Source organism: Talaromyces stipitatus, genomic scaffold (assembly GCF_000003125.1).
Source record: "Talaromyces stipitatus ATCC 10500 scf_1105507295491 genomic scaffold, whole genome shotgun sequence".
NCBI lineage: Eukaryota > Fungi > Ascomycota > Eurotiomycetes > Eurotiales > Trichocomaceae > Talaromyces > Talaromyces stipitatus.
Window position 1 is genome coordinate 405,946 of NW_002990122.1, and position 15,109 is coordinate 421,054.

General features: G+C 48.0%; 6 protein-coding genes across 6 annotated transcripts, besides 6 other annotated features; all 6 read left to right on the forward strand.

Annotated features, from left to right (window-relative positions):
* Positions 1–1,212: 1,212 nt before the first annotated feature.
* Positions 1,213–4,680: a mobile genetic element.
* On the forward strand, positions 2,200–4,908 carry TSTA_108870 (reverse transcriptase, putative; the record flags this gene model as incomplete). Its single annotated transcript, XM_002488417.1, has 2 exons — positions 2,200–2,514; positions 2,545–4,908. 2 exons carry the CDS (start codon positions 2,200–2,202, stop codon positions 4,906–4,908), a joined length of 2,679 nt encoding a protein of 892 aa, XP_002488462.1.
* A 28-nt stretch (positions 4,909–4,936) lies between these two features.
* Positions 4,937–4,983: a sequence feature (CT-rich).
* Positions 4,984–5,255: 272 nt separating this feature from the next.
* Positions 5,256–5,323: a microsatellite.
* Positions 5,324–5,722: 399 nt separating this feature from the next.
* TSTA_108880 (uncharacterized protein) lies at positions 5,723–7,222 on the forward strand (the record flags this gene model as incomplete). Its single annotated transcript, XM_002488418.1, has 4 exons — positions 5,723–6,390; positions 6,442–6,709; positions 6,740–6,830; positions 6,957–7,222. 4 exons carry the CDS (start codon positions 5,723–5,725, stop codon positions 7,220–7,222), a joined length of 1,293 nt encoding a protein of 430 aa, XP_002488463.1.
* Positions 5,970–6,060: a sequence feature (C-rich).
* A 113-nt stretch (positions 7,223–7,335) lies between the features above and the next one.
* Positions 7,336–9,513: a mobile genetic element.
* Positions 8,530–9,726, forward strand: TSTA_108890 (reverse transcriptase, putative; the record flags this gene model as incomplete). The annotated part of the gene is made up of 2 exons (XM_002488419.1): positions 8,530–9,512; positions 9,612–9,726. 2 exons carry the CDS (start codon positions 8,530–8,532, stop codon positions 9,724–9,726), a joined length of 1,098 nt encoding a protein of 365 aa, XP_002488464.1.
* Positions 9,534–10,820: a mobile genetic element.
* Positions 9,996–11,048, forward strand: TSTA_108900 (uncharacterized protein; the record flags this gene model as incomplete). The annotated part of the gene is made up of 2 exons (XM_002488420.1): positions 9,996–10,234; positions 10,304–11,048. The coding sequence occupies 2 exons, from the start codon at positions 9,996–9,998 to the stop codon at positions 11,046–11,048; spliced, it is 984 nt and encodes a 327-aa protein (XP_002488465.1).
* Positions 11,049–13,746: 2,698 nt separating this feature from the next.
* TSTA_108910 (uncharacterized protein) lies at positions 13,747–14,060 on the forward strand (the record flags this gene model as incomplete). Its single annotated transcript, XM_002488421.1, has 2 exons — positions 13,747–13,950; positions 14,007–14,060. 2 exons carry the CDS (start codon positions 13,747–13,749, stop codon positions 14,058–14,060), a joined length of 258 nt encoding a protein of 85 aa, XP_002488466.1.
* Positions 14,061–14,441: 381 nt separating this feature from the next.
* On the forward strand, positions 14,442–14,922 carry TSTA_108920 (uncharacterized protein; the record flags this gene model as incomplete). Its single annotated transcript, XM_002488422.1, has 2 exons — positions 14,442–14,488; positions 14,532–14,922. 2 exons carry the CDS (start codon positions 14,442–14,444, stop codon positions 14,920–14,922), a joined length of 438 nt encoding a protein of 145 aa, XP_002488467.1.
* Between the last annotated feature and the right edge of the window lie 187 nt (positions 14,923–15,109).

Here is a 15,109-nt window from a genome sequence, read left to right on the forward strand (position 1 = left end):
CTCCAAAGCCCATGTTAAAAAGCCTATGCCTCTGGTGAAACAACCCCTTCCTGACAACCGGCTCTTCGTACGCCTCCCAGCTGACCATGCAGCCAGAAAAATGGAAGCCTACGCCATCTACTCTAGCCTACGGTCTCAACTAAACTCAAACAGTGCAGCACTAAAAGAAGTTCAAGCCACAAAGACTGGCTTTGCACTATGTCCCTCATCTCCAGAAGCCCTCCTAGCCCTTGAGGCCCAAAAAGAGACTATCTCTGCATTCTTTGTTAACTGCCAGATAGAACGCAGCTCCCGATGGGTCTCGTACCGAGTCACCAATGTACCAAGGAAAATTGGCCAAATCTTGGATGGTTGATACTCTCTAATCCCTGTCAATCCTACACTACTATCCTTAGAAATTAGCGAAACTACAGGGCTCAAGCCTATATCTATTAGCGAGACCACTACGAGCGCTGCCAACCCTGATACTCTTTCCACAAGCTGGTTTGTCAACTTCCCAGAAGGCACGAAAACACCACTGCCTATCCAACTACGTCTTTTTGGCACTATCACCAATGCCCGTCACCTCTCTAAGAGAACAACAGCTATCCAATGCACACGATGCTGGAAATGGCATAATACACGATCCTGTGCCCGCCCCTCTCGATGCCGGCTCTGCGGCTCCTTAGAGCATACTGAAGAGGGCCATGTCAACCGCTGCACAGCCCTGGAGCCTCATCAGTGCCCTCCCAGATGCATACACTGCCATGGACCACATCCAGCTAATTTCCCAGAATGCCTCCTGCGCCCTAAAGGCAACACTAAACATACTAAAGCTCAACAAGCAGAGATCCGCAAATCCTGCGCCATAAACCTCGCAAAAGCTCGAACTGAAGGAGGATGTAGCTCTCAGCTTTCCATTGGCACACAAGAAACACCTATGGCATTAGATGAGATGCCAACTCAGCCTTCAACCCACAAGATTATCTCTCCTTTCCGTTCAGTAACCCCTCCACCTCGCGCCCCAACTGAAGATCCTCCAATTACAGCTCGCGCAGTCCGCTTTACAACACCTCAATCACAAAATCGGTTCGCCTCTCTTCTTGAACGGGAACTATGATCTATCACTATCCAACTCAGAAGGCGCCTCTCAAAATCCTACAGTTAAATGTAGGGCATGCGTTAGATGCACATGAAATAGCTCTCACATTGGCATACACAAGCGATATTGATATTATCCTAATCCAAGAACCATATACTTTCAAAGATCTTAGTCGACAGATCACTAAAAAACACCCATCATATGAATGCTTCTCCCCAACTGACAGTTAGGTGATAAGTGGCCGACCACGAGTCCTCACCTATGTTCGAAAGAAGAAAGGCATTCGGACCTCCCAGCTGCGCCCCTTCACAACTGACACTAAAGAGGCCTCGGATCTCCTGTTCCTTCAGATTTTCTCACCCACAGGAAAGTCTGCTCTGATAGTCAACATCTATAACGCCCCAGCAGGCTCCATCAGAGCAGGTGAAGCCGCGAAAGCTCTCACAACCCTGCCAAAGGCGTATCTCCCTCAAACAACAATACTTGCAGGCGATCTCAACCTGCTACACAACAGATGGCAGCCCTCGCTACATCGCAGCCCCACACCTTTCGCAGAGCCATTTATTAACTGGCTGGACCTCCAGGGCCTAGTTCTCGTCTCTGACATAGACTGTCCCACACATGAAAGGGGTAACGTGTTAGACCTCAGCTTTGCCTCAAGCCCTCTGGCACTCGCGGGAGCTAAAACTAGCATAGCGAGCCACTTAGATGCAACCTCAGATCATCAACCACTAGTCACCACTGTTCCATAGGATCAGAGATACAAGGAAACAACTCAGAAACTGAGATTTGACATACTAGACCACACCTGCTTCCTCTCGCTCCTCGCCTCTAACCTTGCTAGTATCGAGAGTTCAACCCTGACAGAAGAAGACCTCGATGCTCTCGCCGAAAGACTGACATCTGCAATCCAAGGAGCATATAGAGGCTCTGCCAAGAGAACCCTAACACAAGGCATAGGACAACCATGGTGGAATGAAGACTGCAAGAAAGCTTTACACAATTACCGCTCAGGCCTCTGCTCAAAGACAGACTTCCGCCGGACTACTAGACGGTCTCAACGACAATTTTGGCGTGATAAGCTCTCTACGGTATCACAAGTAAAGGATGTTTTTGACATGAGCAAATGGCATAAGTCTACAGGCATCTTCCGAAGCCCTCCACTGAAAGATCCGCTAAGGCCCAACAGCCTCCCAGCAGTTACTGTACACGAGAAACGAGACGTACTAGTCCGCAATCTTCTCCAGAGCTCGGCAGAGGCAGGAGACATACCTCTAAACTCCCCAGCAGTCCCTTCCACTAGTCTCTACTTCCCAGATATATCGATGCTACAAGTGGAGGAGTCAGTACTTCAGGCAGGAAACACAGCCCCTGGCGCAGATGAAATCCCAACCTGCATACTCAAAGTAGCATGGCCTCTGATCAAAGATAAGGTACTAATGCTATATCAAAGGTGCCTAAAGATTGGTTATCATCCTAAATTCTTTCGACACGCAATCTTAGCAATCATCCAGAAACCAAAAAAGACTGATTGGTCTTTACCTAGATCATACAGACCAATCGCTCTCCTATCAGTACTTGGCAAAGGACTGGAGCGCTTGGTGGCACGGAATATGGCATGGATCTCTATACACCATAAAGTATTAGCAAGGCAACAATTTGGGGCTCTCCCACTAAGATCTGCAACTGACCTGACTACATGCCTAACACATGATGTTGAACAAGCACTAAATCAAGGCATGACTGCCTCACTCCTTACCCTAGATGTCAAGGGCGCCTTTGATGCCGTGCTTCCCGGCAGACTGATCCGCAGATTACGCGAGCAGGGCTGGCCTACCAATCTCGCTCTCTGGATTGCCTCCTTCGCTACTGGAAGATCAGTTCAGATCCGACTCGATGGAGAGATCGGCCCCTCAACAGACATTGCCTGCGGTCTTCCACAAGGATCCCCAGTATCTGGCATTCTTTTCATGCTCTACATAGCGCCTCTATTCCGTCTAGGAAACCCAAGGAACAGATTTGGTTACGCGGACGACGCAGCCAACCTGGCGATCTCAACATCTCTTGCCACTAATTGCGAAGCCTTATCAGACTCACTTCAAGAAGCTCTTAATTGGGGCGCTGCAGAGGGCATTACATTTGCACCAGATAAATATGAGCTTCTTCACTTCTCCCGACATAAAGCAGACCAGGACCCAACCTACACACCTTCAGTGAAAGCTGGATCTATTACAATATCAGAAAACACTAAACGGCTATATCTACGATGGCTAGGAATCCTCTTTGACAAAAAGCTAACGTTCAAATGGCACGTTAGAGAAACAGCATCTAAAGCCCTCACTGTGGCCAACGCTCTTCGCTCTCTAGGGAATACTGTTCGAGGAGTCAAACCTGATTTACTACAGCGGGCTGTATCAGCCTGTGTACTCCATAAAGCATACTATGGCGCAGAAACCTGGTGGCCAGGACGTACTCGCCCTGGGCCTTCCCAGACTTCAAACCGAGTTGGAGAACATCTTGAGAAACTAACTAAAGTAATACTAACAGGCGCAAGAGCAGTCCTTCCAGTCTTCCGCACAACCCCAAAGCCAGTCCTTTATCGAGAGTCTGGATTCTCTCCACCAGAAATCGAACTAGATCGAATAGCCCTCCTTGCAACTGTCCGCCTACGGCGTCTCGACCCTTATCACCCACTTCGAAGACGCGCAGAACAGATCGCTAGTAATGGTCGACAAACCAGCCGATTTGCCCGCCGTACACTGGCCCTCCCAAACTCTGAACAGATAAACCCTCTCCAATACGCTCCCTGGCACCCTCGCGAGCCTCGTGGGAATGCTCAAGCTCGAATAGGAGCTCCCATGGGACGCACCAAGGAACAGGCAGCGGCTAATTTCATGGCTTTTCAACGTACCATCCCTAGCTCAGATATTGTAATCTTTTCAGATGGATCTAGGCTAGCAGATGGACGTGCAGGGGGTGGCTATATTGGACTTCAAGCACACCATCAGTTCCTTCGCTCCTCACTCTCATATGGACATGGGAAAGAGGTCTTCGACGCAGAAGCAGAAGCAGCTCTAGCTGGCGCTCAAGCAGCAATAGTGTACCCAACAGCTCAATTTGCTACCAACCTATGGATCTGCCTTGACAACCTGGAAGTTGCCATACGCCTTCTATCTCCCTCTACAGGATCTTCCCAAGAAATCTTTGAATCCTTCCGCACCCTTGCAGCCGCCTGGCCACTTCGCAAAAGGCTTCCTCACACTAAAAGCGGATCTATCCAAATCCGATGGGTCCCTGGACACGCTAAAATCCCTGAGAACGAAGCGGCTGATCTCGCTACCAAAGAGGGAGCTGCCTCAATCCCTCCTGCTCCTCACAAATCCTCATACGCCTCGCTAAAGAGATACGCCAAGACTCAATCCCTATCCGCTGCTCAGTCACAATGGGAGAAGGTGGCACCACATAGCTATCAAGATCTAGAAATAACCACTTCCCCTAAGCGCCCTGGGGAGCTTCAACTTAACCGACTTGACCTCGGCCGTGTTATTGCGGCCCGTACTGGTCATGGAGACTTTGCAGACTACCATGAACGCTTTAACCATGATGATGCTCATCTTCTCTGCCGATGCGGAGCACGAAAAGCACCTCTGCACTTCTTCTTCTGTTATATAGCTAAGAGACGAGCCCCTCGGCCTCCTGGGCCCCCTTCTGAGGTCATCTCTTTTCTCTTAGGCACTGCTATAGGAGCACAAAAGCTAGCCACATGGCTAGCAGAGACCCACTTCTTTGAGGATATCTGCCCTCGCCAACCTCTCCTTAGCACCTAGCTAAGACAGCCCTACTCTTCCTTTATATTTCTCTTCTCCTTCTTTCTTTCTCTTCCCTTCTTTCTCTTCCCTTCTTTCTTTCCCTCTCTGCAAAACTTACTGTTTAGTTATAGTAGTGGTGGAGTAATAGGTCATGGAGTGTAGGCGGACCATTACAGCTGGCAAATATCTAAATCCACTCAAAGTGGACCTCCCTGTAAGACCACGGCAGCTATGGAAATGCGCCAAAGAGTCTCTTATTTGTACATAAATCTGACAGGACCCGAAACCCGAGGCTTACCCCTCGGCGGCCTATGTCCCAGTAGGGATCGGTGGGAAGCGTGCGAGTCACGAACCACGGCCGTTAAATATACACACACACACACACTCACCACTCCATGACGGGAAAAACACACACATCCAACACACACACACATTGGTTTGGACAGACGCTCTATTCCTGCCTATATTTTCTCTCTTTCTCCCGCTTCCAGTCCCAGGCGACGCGGCCCAGACGCGCTAAAACGCGTTCCGCAACGCCATGGTGTCGGATTGGTCGGTTTATTCCAGGCCAATCCTGAAGAGGGTTTTACTAGGATCAAAGAAAAGAAGTGACTAGCAAGATTGTATGTATTGAGTTCTGTGTCTGTCTTTCAAGTCTTTAAAGCCGGGTCCTTTATAGACACCTTTGGCGGGGTGATTTGTGAGCTATCAGGAGGGGTAAATATTGGGCTGAAATCTAGGTGCCCAGATATATGCCTAAAGGTGCCTTTTAGACCTGTAAGATTGAACAGTCGATCTTTCTGCCTCGTTTGAAAGCCGGATTATCTGACACATGGCACGGAATCGCTCTGAACCCGACAAGAGGTCTCTACAAACTGTTCTGCAAGAGACAACCACTGCTGCTACCACCAGAGCAGCCGAGGGTCAGAAAATCTTCAGCCCAATAGCTGCTTTTCTTGATAAACACCGCAACCAGACGGCTGGCCTCAGCCCTCATCTACAGGGAGCTCTTGCCACTCTAAGTGATAATCTAGCCACTGTGGCTCAACACCATTTTAATGCCTATATAAGTGGCATCACTCCTACTTCCTCTATCCATTCCCCTGCCCCAGCCCTTTCCCCTATCCCCAGTCCCCTTCCCCCTATGCCCCCTTCCTCTCGTCCCCCCTCCGGCCTCGCGCAGTCCTCCTATGCAACAATCACCAAGTCCAACCCAGCCAGATCAGGTACTACTATAAAACAAATAAAGCCACCTACGAAAAAGCCTACACCTGACGTAAAACAATCTCTCCCTGACTACCGCCTCTTCGTACGTCTCTCAATAGACCATGCCGCAAAAATGATGGACTCTTACACGATCTATACTAGCCTCTGGGCCCAACTAGGTATTAACAGCAATGCCTTGAAAGAAGTACAAACTACAAAGACTGGGTTCGCTCTCTGTCCTGCAACTATGGAGGCCCTTTCAACCCTTGAGGCTCAAAAGGAAGTCATATCGACGTACTTTGGCAACTGCCAAGTTGAACGTAGCGCACGATAGATCTCATATAGAGTTACAAACCTGCCAAGAAAGATTGGCCAAATCACCAATGGCCAATACTCCATGATCCCAGTCGACCCTGCGATACTATCTACTGAAATTGCTGAGCAAACAGGCTATAGACCCATATCTGTCAGTGAGACTACCGCTAGTGCTGCCAATGTCAACTCACCATCTTCAAGCTGGTTTATCAATTTCTCAGAAGACTCAAAAGCCTCTCTCTTAACCCGGCTCCGCCTTTTCGGCACTATCACCAATGCTCGCTTCCTTACTAGGAAGGTAACAATCATCCAATGTAACCGCTGCTAGAAATGGCATAATGCACGGTCCTGCGCACGATCCCCAAGATGTCGACTCTGCAGCTCATCAGAACATATAGAAGAAGAACATAATAATAGCTGTTCTACTCCAAACCCTCACTGCTGTCCTCTAAGATGCTTTCACTGCTATGGACCCCATCCAGCGGACTTCACTGACTGCCCACTCCGCCCTAAAGCTGGCACCACTCGCACCAAAGCCTAACGAGTAGAAATCCGCAAAACATGCGCCATCAACCTAGCAAAGGCCCGTACAGAACAAGGCTGCTCCTCAGAGTCATCTGCTACCACACAAGAGCAGCACATGGTCATAGATACTCCACCTACACAAATCCAGGTCGCCTCACCTTTCCGACCAACCACCCCCCCACCTCTGGCGCCCTCTCAGGAACCTCCTGTCACAGCTAGCGTGGTGCGCTTTGCAACCCCCAAACCACAAAACCGGTTCAACTCACTTCTTGAAGAACACCTATGATCTATTGGTGGTCCACTCCAAAAGAACCCCTCACAATACTCCAACTAAATGTTGGACGGGGTGCTGATTCCCACACTATCGCCCTCTCACTCGCATATACCAACAATATTGACGTCCTACTCATACAGGAACCATACATATTTTCAAACCTAAGCCAAAAAATTACCAAGAGACATCCTTCATATGAATGTTTCTCTCCAACAGATAGCTGGACAGTAACTGGACGGCCCCGTGTCCTTACCTATGTCCGGAAAAATGCAGGCCTACAAGCATCCTAGCTTCGGCCTATCATTACAGATCCAGCAACCCTATCCGACCTACTCTTTCTGCAAATTTCCTTCTTAACTGGACAATCAGTCCTCACTATCAATGCCTATAACGCCCCAGCTGGCTCCACCAGAGCTGGTAAAGCCATGGAGACCCTCATATCCCTTCCAGAGACATTATTCCTACAACCCACTCTCCTCGCTGGAGACTTCAATCTTCTACATATTAGATAGCAACCCTCTCTGACTTACCGTCCTGCTATATCAGCGGACCCCTTTATTGAATGGTTAGATCATCTAGGCTTTATCCTCACATCAGAAATAGACTGTCCAACCCACACAAGAGGCAATGTTCTAGACCTCACCTATGCTACTAGCTCACTAGCGCTGAGCGGACTACACACCAGCACCGCCCCTTACCTAGACTCAACCTCCGATCATACACCACTGCTAACCACTATCCCGTGGGACCAAAGACACACACTACCTACCTAAAAAATAAGATTCAATACACTCGACCAACCCCTCTTTCTATCTCTCCTCTCCACCAACCTCTCACAGATCCAACCGCTGGACTCCTCAAAGGCCAACCTAGAGTTACTAGCTCAAGGGCTGACCTCGGCAATACACAGTGCGTACGAAGGCTCTGCCAAGAGGTCCCTCCCCCATAAAAAAGGACAACCATGGTGGAATCCAGAATGCAAAGAAGCCTTACAAGCCTACCGATCAGGATTGCTACCCAAAGAGGAGTTTCGCAGCACAATTAGGAAAACACAAAGAGAGTTCTGGCGCAATAAGCTAATAACTACCTCACAAACGAAAGAGGTCTTCGATATCAGCAAATGGCACAAATCGAGGGGGTCATATCGCAGCCCTCCTCTCAAGGATCCATTACGGCCGGATAATCCACCTGCAGTCTCTGTTCAGGAGAAGCGAGACCTACTAGTTCGCAACCTCCTGCAAAACACAACAGAGGCAGGAGATATCCCGCTAGACTGCCCAGCTGTCCCTACCACTACCCTTCCGTTCCCTGAGATCACCATGGCACAAGTGGAAAAGTCTATCTTAAAGGCCAGAAACACCGCTCCAGGAGAAGACAAACTCCAAACTAACATCCTAAAGACGGCTTGGCCACTGATCAAAGACAAGATCTTATTCCTATTCCAAGGCTGCCTACGATTAGGATATCATCCAAAATGTTTCAGACATGCAATTCTCACTATTCTGCAAAAGCCCAGTAAAGAAGACTGGACCAACCCTAGGTCCTACCGGCCCATCGCTCTCCTCTCTGTCCTAGGAAAGGGTCTTGAACGTCTAGTGGCACGGAACATGGCCTGGATAGCAATCCACTACAAGGTCCTGGCAAGCCAACAATTTGGAGCCCTTCCTCTAAGATCAGTAATCAACCTTACCACATGTCTAACACACAACATAGAACAAGCCCTGAACCAAGGGAAAACAGCTTCTCTACTAACCTTCGATGTGGAAGGAGCATTTGATAATGTCCTCCCAGGGAGACTCACCTACCAGCTCCAGACACAAGGATGGCCAAACAATCTAATACTCTGGATCAGCTCTTTCATCACAGAAAGAACCATACAGATCCGATTTGATAATGAACTTAGCCCTCATACAGATATATCATGTGGCCTTCCCCAAGGCTCCCCTATCTCCCCTATTCTCTTTATGCTTTACATTGCACCGCTCTTCCACATGGGTAACCCTAGAACTAGATTTGGACACGCAGATGATGGAGCGACCCTAGCAATCTCTCTGTCCCTCTTAACTAATTACCAGACACTGAGCGAATCTCTACAGGACGCAATTGAATGGGGCACTGCGGAAGGAATCACTTTTGCACCAAATAAATATGAACTTATGCATTTCTCTTGGCATCGAGCAGATCAAGATCCTGCAACAACCCCCTCAGTCTCAATGGGCTCAGTCATAGTTACTGAAGCAACTGACCGTCCATATCTACGTTGGCTAGGGATCCTCTTTGACAAAAAGCTCTCCTTCCACTGGTATGTTCAAGAAATGACATCAAAGCGCTCACTATAGCTAGCGCCCTCCGCTCGCTTGGAAACACAGTCCACGGAATGAGGCCACACCTCCTCCAACAGGCCATATCGGCCTGTGTCCTCCGTAAAGCCTACTTCGGCGCAGAGACGTGGTGGCCAGGCCGCACCCGACCTCGTTCCCGCCCTCAGGCAGACACTCCCCCAATCTCAAACCTAGTGAATAAACATCTAACAGACCTATCTACTGTCATTCTAATAGGGGCAAGGGCAATTCTGCCTATTTTCCGCACTACCCAGTTACCTGTCCTACACTGAGAGTCAGGGTTTTACCCTCCTGAGATTGAGCTTAATCAAATCGCCCTCACTGCATCCACACGCCTAAGCCGCCTAGACCCATATCACCCTCTTTGAAGACAAGCCAGAGCCATAGCCCGAACAGGCCACCCAACTAGCCGCTTCGCGCGCCGAGTGCTCGCACTCCCCAACATGGAAAAGATCAACCCACTGCTTCATCCACCCTGGAGTACAAAAGAACCCAGAGAAGCAGCCTTAAGACGGGTCGGTGCCCCGTCAGGACGCATAAGAGAAGAAGCAGCGGACAACTTCCAAATACTCCTGCAATCCATCCCTAATAACGATATTATAATCTACTCAGATGAATCCAAATTAGAAAATGGCCAAACAGGTGGTGGTTATGTTGGTTTCCAAGCTGGCTCCCAATTCCTGTGCGGCTCAATACCCCTCGGGCATAATAAAGAAGTCTTTGACGCAGAAGCAGAAGCGGCTCTTGCTAGGTTAAAAGCTGCGATGACACACTCTACTGCCCAATGCTCACCAAACCTGTGGATATGCCTTGACAACCTTGAGGTCGCTATCCAACTCCTCTCCTTATCTATAGGCTCCTCTCAAGCCGTCTTCGAGTCATTCAACACACTTGCCGCTACCTGGCCATCAAGAAGGAGACTCCTCCAAATTGAGAGTGGGGCAGTCCGAATCCGCTGGGTCCCAGGACATGCCAACATCCCTGGAAATGAAGCAGCAGACTGCGCTGCCAAAGAGGGCGCGGGAAAAACCGTCCCTACCTCCCACCCATGGTCATATACAGCATTTAAGCGACATACCAAATCACAAGCTGCCTCAAGAGCACAGACGTATTGGCAGTCAGCGGCCCCGCAGGCCTATCAAGATCTTGAAATCACCACCTTTTCAAGATGCCCACTAGAACTCCAGCTTCCCCGCCATATCTTAGGACGAATCCTTGCAGCACGCACAAAACATAGAGACTTCGCAGACTACCATGAACGGTTCAACCATACAGATGCCCATCTCACGTGCCGATGCGGCGCAAGAAAGTCCCCAATCCACTTTATCTTCTGCCAGATCGCAAAGAGGAAGGCTCCAAGATTCCCTGGACATCCTTCGGAAGTCATTCCTTTCCTCCTGGGCACCCCAAAGGGCGCCACCAAACTAGCCAAATGGCTCACGGAGACCCGATTCTTCGAGGATATCTGCCCTCGAAGGCCCCCTCTTAGCACATAAGCTAAGAGACTTATAGCTACATATTTCTTTTGTTTTTCCTTGTCTTTCCTTTTCTCTCTTTAAAGCTGCATCGGTGTTGAACATGTTAGATTCGGTCACGGGGAGTAGGTGGACCACTGCAGCTGGCGACAACATTCTCCCTCTACATGTAGAGGTTAATCATCTGACCACGGCAGCCATGTAAGTGCGCCAAAGAGTCACATCTTGTATATAATTCTTGACACCCAGGGCTTACCCCCTGGCGGCCTTTGTCCCACTAGGGAATGGGTAGGCAGTGATTCATCACTGCCTACGGCCGTAAAATAATGACACACACACACACAGACACAGACATCATCCCATTCCCTATTGCACTCCACTCGATATGAGAGGTAATTGGTCTATAAGCCAGGTGATGATGCTTGTACTCTCCCTTTGGTACTACTCATCTTAGACCTACAGGAATACATTTTGGGCTGGAAGCAGGAAAACTGACTCTGTTGTGTGTTTGTGTGTGTCCAGGAACCTGTCGGATTAGTCGGTTTATTCCAGGCCAATCCTGAAGAGTGTTTTACTAGGATCAAAGAAAAGAAGTGACTAGCAAGATTGTATCTGTTGAGTTCTGTGTCTGTCTTTCAAGTCTTTAAAGCCGGGTCCTTTATAGACACCTTTGGCGGGGTGATTTGTGAGCTATCAGGAGGGGTAAATATTGGGCTGAAATCTAAGTGTCCAGATATATGCCTAAAGGTGCCTTTTAGACCTGTAAGATTGAACAGTCGATCTTTCTGCCTCGTTTGAAAGCCGGATTATCTGACACTAACTACATATATACGCGGCACGCACGTGCCGCGTTAGACTAAGTGATATTCAGTGCCGAAACTCGCTAGGTTTGATATTCACGTTCCGACAGTAAAGGAAGCGCTGATCTTTACAGAGTCCATGAGTCAATGTAGAAGCCTGACCGGATGTTCCGCTGTGTCGCCCCGACATCATTGGCTATGACCCGGTCTACTCGAGATACCCGAAGCATGCATACCATTGGCTTACGGCATCGTGTATTGGAAAAGCCATCAGTAATAAACTACAGAGTTTTGGTGATTGGCTATACAGACAAATTCGAAACCTCCTTCACTTTTTTTCTTACTCTCTCTCTTTACTTTGCCCCACAGCCAGGGCTGGTGGCTAAACTATTCCGAAGGCGACTAGTCTCGTAAGGTATTTTGCTAGGGCTGTACAAATCTTTACGCTATATACGTTAGGTAATTCATATCATTGGTTCTTAATTGATATGCCTGTATTGTCTTGAAAAATTAAAGCAATATTTAACTATTCTGGAGCTAGCTCCAAAAATATACCCCGGAAAGTGGGGCCCAAAAAGAAGACAGAGAAAGAAAAAAGTGAAGGAGGTTTCGAACCTGTCTGTATCATGTCCGTCAATTTGGGATACGACTCGATCCGGATGTAAGTACGAAGAAAACCATCAAGATGGGGAAAGCTGTGGATTGGCCTCTCGTAGCGAGGCAGTCCAACAGGATATGAGAGAGTAGTAGAGAGAATCCACCATCCTCAATACTCTGGTCCTTTTGGCGCAACGGCTTAGTGAGCGAATACTCCCGTGAGCGAGGTCGTGACACTAGACCAGTGTTCAGTTCCGGGCAGAGACCACATTCCAGAACCATCATAGTATATTGATGGATCCAAGCATCCGCTAATTTAGGCATTCGAGCCTCGCAAATGATTTCTCCAAGGGGCTAGCCATATTGTGGCTGGCTTTGTTATTTGACGTCTACACCCATATAAGGGGCGCCGTCTTGTGACTTACAACGTAGCATATCCAATTACACACTTTGGTGCTTCCAACATTGTGATTAAATTTTTACAGTCTAACTGCATTCTTTGTTTACGGAGTACCGGAGTACGTACTAGGGTCTCCCCAAAAGTGTAACTTGAACCTTGGAACCCTAAATTAGTCTGTACAGTACCATCAAAAAGCACGGTATTTTTTCCGCAAACAGTAAGTACCAGTATGCTCGTTGTTATGGTATTATAATATTATGTAATATCCAAACTATTTCCTCATCACGACCTAACAGCAGATATATACCTAGGTACAAGCCGGTCCGCGAACTCCACAGGATAGTATCTCTAGATCTGGTCACAACAAAGAGTGAGATGTGATATTTCCAAGGTTCTGTAAGCGCACATCGGTCTGATTGGCGGGATGTGATAATGATAGCTATTATATTCTGTCTGCTACATGGGCATTTGCACAAAAATGGAAATGTGAACTTGATTCAGATCTAACGCGAAGCATGAGGCCCCAGACACTACCAGAGTTCGCAAGACGTCGATGAAAACCTGCCTTTGTCTGGTGAGTCTCCAAGGCTTGTTATGGGGCTCTGGGTTATCCTGCTGAAACAATTGGCTGTATCTGGCGATAACCTCTGGCCTAGCCTCTAGCATTCGCAGTCTTCTTCTTTGTCCTATAGTTCAAATTTATTATTTAGTACCCGTGATTAAACTCTGCTAGCCAGAACCTCTATCAAAAACCTTACCATGGTTCCGATTGGGAGGGTGCCATAGGTTCGACACGTATGCATTGGCCTATGCTATAAGGCCGGGTCTTTGGAGGTTGATGAATTCGAAGTTACTTACATCGTTTCCTTCCTAGTGTTAATTGCTATTATATCTGCGACCAGTCTCGCGAATACCTGCAAATATGCTATCGACGCAAGAATGGATGCAATTGTATAAGATCTCTGCCATTCCTGGCTCGCGCACCGTTGAACAGTCACAGCAGACATACAAAATTGACGGAGATGGTCACCACGGCTTCTTATGTCTAGAGGAGAACGGTCGCTCCTATTCAACTTGGATGGGTGCTGGTACAACGTTGGGGGATAATCTCTTCCCAGATGACGAGGTATGTAGCAGATGATTGTTCAGGACTCCAATTGCGCTAATATTCAATTTCTGCAGCGAGAGCGGGAACTGCAAGGTATATTCCTTTACCCAAATGAGACTATCGAATGACCGGATTGTAGAAAGGTTGGGCCAATTATGGTGGGATGTGAAAGAGAAAGGATTTTCCTTCACAGTCATCAGAGATGGATCTCGTATACTCGATGTTGGCTGTGGCAGCGGTCACTGGGCAAAGCAGCTAGGTATGAACTGGAAGTATAATTATAGTGAATATCAAAGACTGACGGTTGATTTAAGCAAAAACGAGACCTAAAGTTAAGGTGCTTACCTCGTTGATTCAGTAAATTCCAACAACTAACAGACTATCAGCTGGAGTGTTTTGATGTTTCGATGTCATTACCTGATAACGATGTAGACTCCATCCAATTTTATTATCATGATTGTAATACTCCGCTGCCAACCGGACCCGATTTTATTCACGTGAGGGACATGATGCTTTGTATCCGAGACTTTTCTCAATTTGCAATGAAATGCTACAGGTGAGTCGTTCTATTTCTAGTATAAAAAATGCTAACATCACAGGTCTCTTAACCCGGGGGGGAGTGTCGAGATATCGGAAGCATTGCTCATCCCCTATATCCATGATCTCGACCCGACGAAGCTACCAGCGTTCTCAAAATTGGTGTACAGGATAGCTAGTAAGGCTCTATCGCTGGGGATCGACCTGCAGAATATCAATCTGAAAAAATGGAGTTGGGAGCTAGAGAAGGCTGGGTTCACCATTGAACTTGTAGCTAGATTATCTCGTCTCTTGCACGACAAGATTGGAGACATATTTGAAGCTAGATTCCGTCAGATCAGCCTTCGTTTGTTGACTCTCCAAGAGGGTTCGTTCGCGCAAGCCCAATTAGATATTGCAAATGCAATCAAGGAACTGAGACGAGATGAGGTGCGGGTTGAATGGCCATTGTGAGTGGACTTCCCGTCCATTGCGGTTGACGACTGACAGATATAGTATCACAATCTGCGCGAGAAAAGTTCGCAAAGTATAATGATAGTAATGGTCCAATTTCTTAAAGTTGTACAAAAAGTTATGGGTATCTAATTACAGTACTTATCGCTTGAGTCGTACATGATCGCTATTGTGTCCTTGGAAGTTG